Source organism: Penaeus japonicus, unplaced genomic scaffold (assembly GCF_977035675.1).
Source record: "Penaeus japonicus unplaced genomic scaffold, GWHDUDI00000001_assembly GWHDUDI00000030, whole genome shotgun sequence".
Taxonomy (NCBI): Eukaryota; Metazoa; Arthropoda; class Malacostraca; order Decapoda; family Penaeidae; genus Penaeus; species Penaeus japonicus.
In genome coordinates, this window is record NW_028234432.1 from 798858 (window position 1) to 801357 (window position 2500).

The following is a 2500-nucleotide window of genomic DNA, read 5'->3' on the forward strand; positions in this document are numbered from 1 at the left end:
CTCCCTCTCACATCCCCCTTCCCTCCCCTCCCCCCTCCCACTCCCACCTCTCCTATCCTCCCACCCGCACTCTTTCTCTCACCCACACTCTTTCTCTCCCCCAGACTCTTTCTCTCACCCACACTCTTTCTCCCACCCACACTCTTTCTCTCACCCACACTCTTTCTCCCACCCACACTCTTTCTCTCACCCACACTCTTTCTCCCACCCACACTCTTTCTCTCACCCACACTCTTTCTCCCACCCACACTCTTTCTCCCACCCACACTCTTTCTCTCCCCCAGACTCTTTCTCTCACCCACACTCTTTCTCCCACCCACACTCTTTCTCTCACCCACACTCTTTCTCCCACCCACACTCTTTCTCTCACCCACACTCTTTCTCCCACCCACACTCTTTCTCTCACCCACACTCTTTCTCTCCCCCACACTCTTTCTCCCACCCACACTCTTTCTCTCCCCCACACTCTTTCTCCCACCCACACTCTTTCTCCCACCCACACTCTTTCTCCCACCCACACTCTTTCTCTCCCCCACCCCTTCTCCCAAAACTCACCCGTAATCCGCGGGAGCTTGGCGGACGCGAGGTGACGCCCAACGCTGCCTGCGACGTGGGCGCCGAGGGAGTGACCGACGAGGTGGAGGGTTGAGGTGTCGAGGTTGACCTCCGCGTGGAGCCAGTCTAACATGGACGCTGTGAAGGCGCCTACCTGTGTGATGGCCGGGTCGGGACGTTTAGTATATTTATGGATTTTTTTTTTTTTTTTTTTTATGTTTTGATTTTTTTTTTTTTTTTTTTTTTTGGGGGGGGGTAAATATCATTTTATAGCCTTTGTTTATTCTCTCTCTTTCTCTCTCTTTCTCTCTCTCTCTCTCTCTCTCTCTGTCTGTCTGTCTGTCTGTCTGTCTGTCTGTCTGTCTCTCTCTCTCTCTCTCTCTTTCTCTCTCTCTCTCTCTCTCTCTCTCTCTTTCTCTCTCTCTCTCTCTCTCTCTCTCTCTCCATATATTACCTGATCGACGCTCGCAAAAGCAATATTGTACCACGGGGCTTCTGCCAGTTTACTCCAGTCCACTGCGATGACGTTGTATGAACCAAGTTCCAGCATTGCTGTGTATAAGAGAGAGAATCTTTGTTGCAACTCAGCTGAGACTCATACCTTCAACATTAACAATACCTCTATTTATTTTCTCGTGACAATCATTACTGTCATTAGTATCCAAAAGAGGACAAACTACCATCATCAGATTATATCATCCCTGTCACATAATCAATAACTCCACCAAAAATGAATTCATTTCCCCCAAACAAGAGCCAAAAAATAAAAAATAATTAAAACGACTCACCTGTCTTTCCCTGCAGAGGCCAACCACCGTCTCCCGCCGCAGCAAAACCGTGGACGAGGACATAAGTAGGCAAAGAGACATCGAGAGGAGACGCAGCTAAATTATTTGAGTCCCCCTTGACGAGGGTGTAGTAGTTCGCGTCTTCTGGGTTGTTTCTGGAAAGGTCTTATAGATAAAGAATCATTAAATTTTGGGACTGTTGATCACTGATATATCCAGTCGACCTAGTAATTGGATTAAGTCACAAATTTTACCCTATCTTTCTAGAACATGAAATGTCATTAAACTTAGTGGTTTGAGCATCTGGAGAAAAAAAAATCCATATATTGCCTTTCATTATTATCATTATCCGTATTGTTTTTATAGTATTAAGGATAAAGATAATTGTTATTATTATTATTACTACCATTATCAGTGATGTTATTATTGTTGTTGGCCTTATCATTAACATACTCACCATCACTATTATTACTATCATTATCATTTTTATCATTGTTATCATCATTGTCATTATTATCATTATATTATCTTTGTAATCTTCATTGACATTATCATCATTATGAATATAATCATTATTGTCATTGACATCATCATTGTTATCTTTATTATCATTATGAACATTATCATAATCGTTATTGCTATTATCATCACCATCATTATCATTCATATCATGATTAACATCAACACTTTTATCATTACTATCACTATCACCAATATCACAATTACCATCATTATCATTAGCCAGTATTAGTAGCGTAAGCATCACAATTACTATCATCCATTACTTTAATCATCTCTATCATCTTTATCATTATTATCACCATTAACCATAATAACAAACACACAAACAAACACCCCTCCCCCACACCCCTCCCCACACACCCAAGCCCCCCACACCCCTCCCCCCACACGCCCCTCCCCCCACACCCAAGCCCCCCACACCCCTCCCCCAACACGCCCCTCCCCCCACACCCAAGCCCCCCACACCCCCCCCCCACCACGCCCCCCCCCCCACACCCAAACCCCCCACACCCCTCCCCCCACACCCTTCCCCCCACGCCCCTCCCCCACACCCCTCCCCCCACACCCCTCCCCCCACACGCCCCTCCCCCCACACCCAAGCCCCCCACACCCCTCCCCCCACCCCCTTCCCCCCA

General features: G+C 46.2%; 1 protein-coding gene across 1 annotated transcript in view; it reads right to left on the reverse strand.

Moving 5' to 3' along the window:
• LOC147468113 (inactive pancreatic lipase-related protein 1-like) overlaps positions 1 to 2500 on the reverse strand; it is a 7650-nt gene that overhangs the window by 3810 nt on the left and 1340 nt on the right. The window contains exons 3-5 of the mRNA XM_086554613.1: positions 1344 to 1498; positions 1010 to 1107; positions 556 to 709 (exon numbers count right to left, since the gene is read on the reverse strand). Coding sequence (XP_086410739.1) covers positions 556 to 709; positions 1010 to 1107; positions 1344 to 1498 — 407 coding nt within the window. The remainder of the gene's footprint in view (positions 1 to 555; positions 710 to 1009; positions 1108 to 1343; positions 1499 to 2500) is intronic.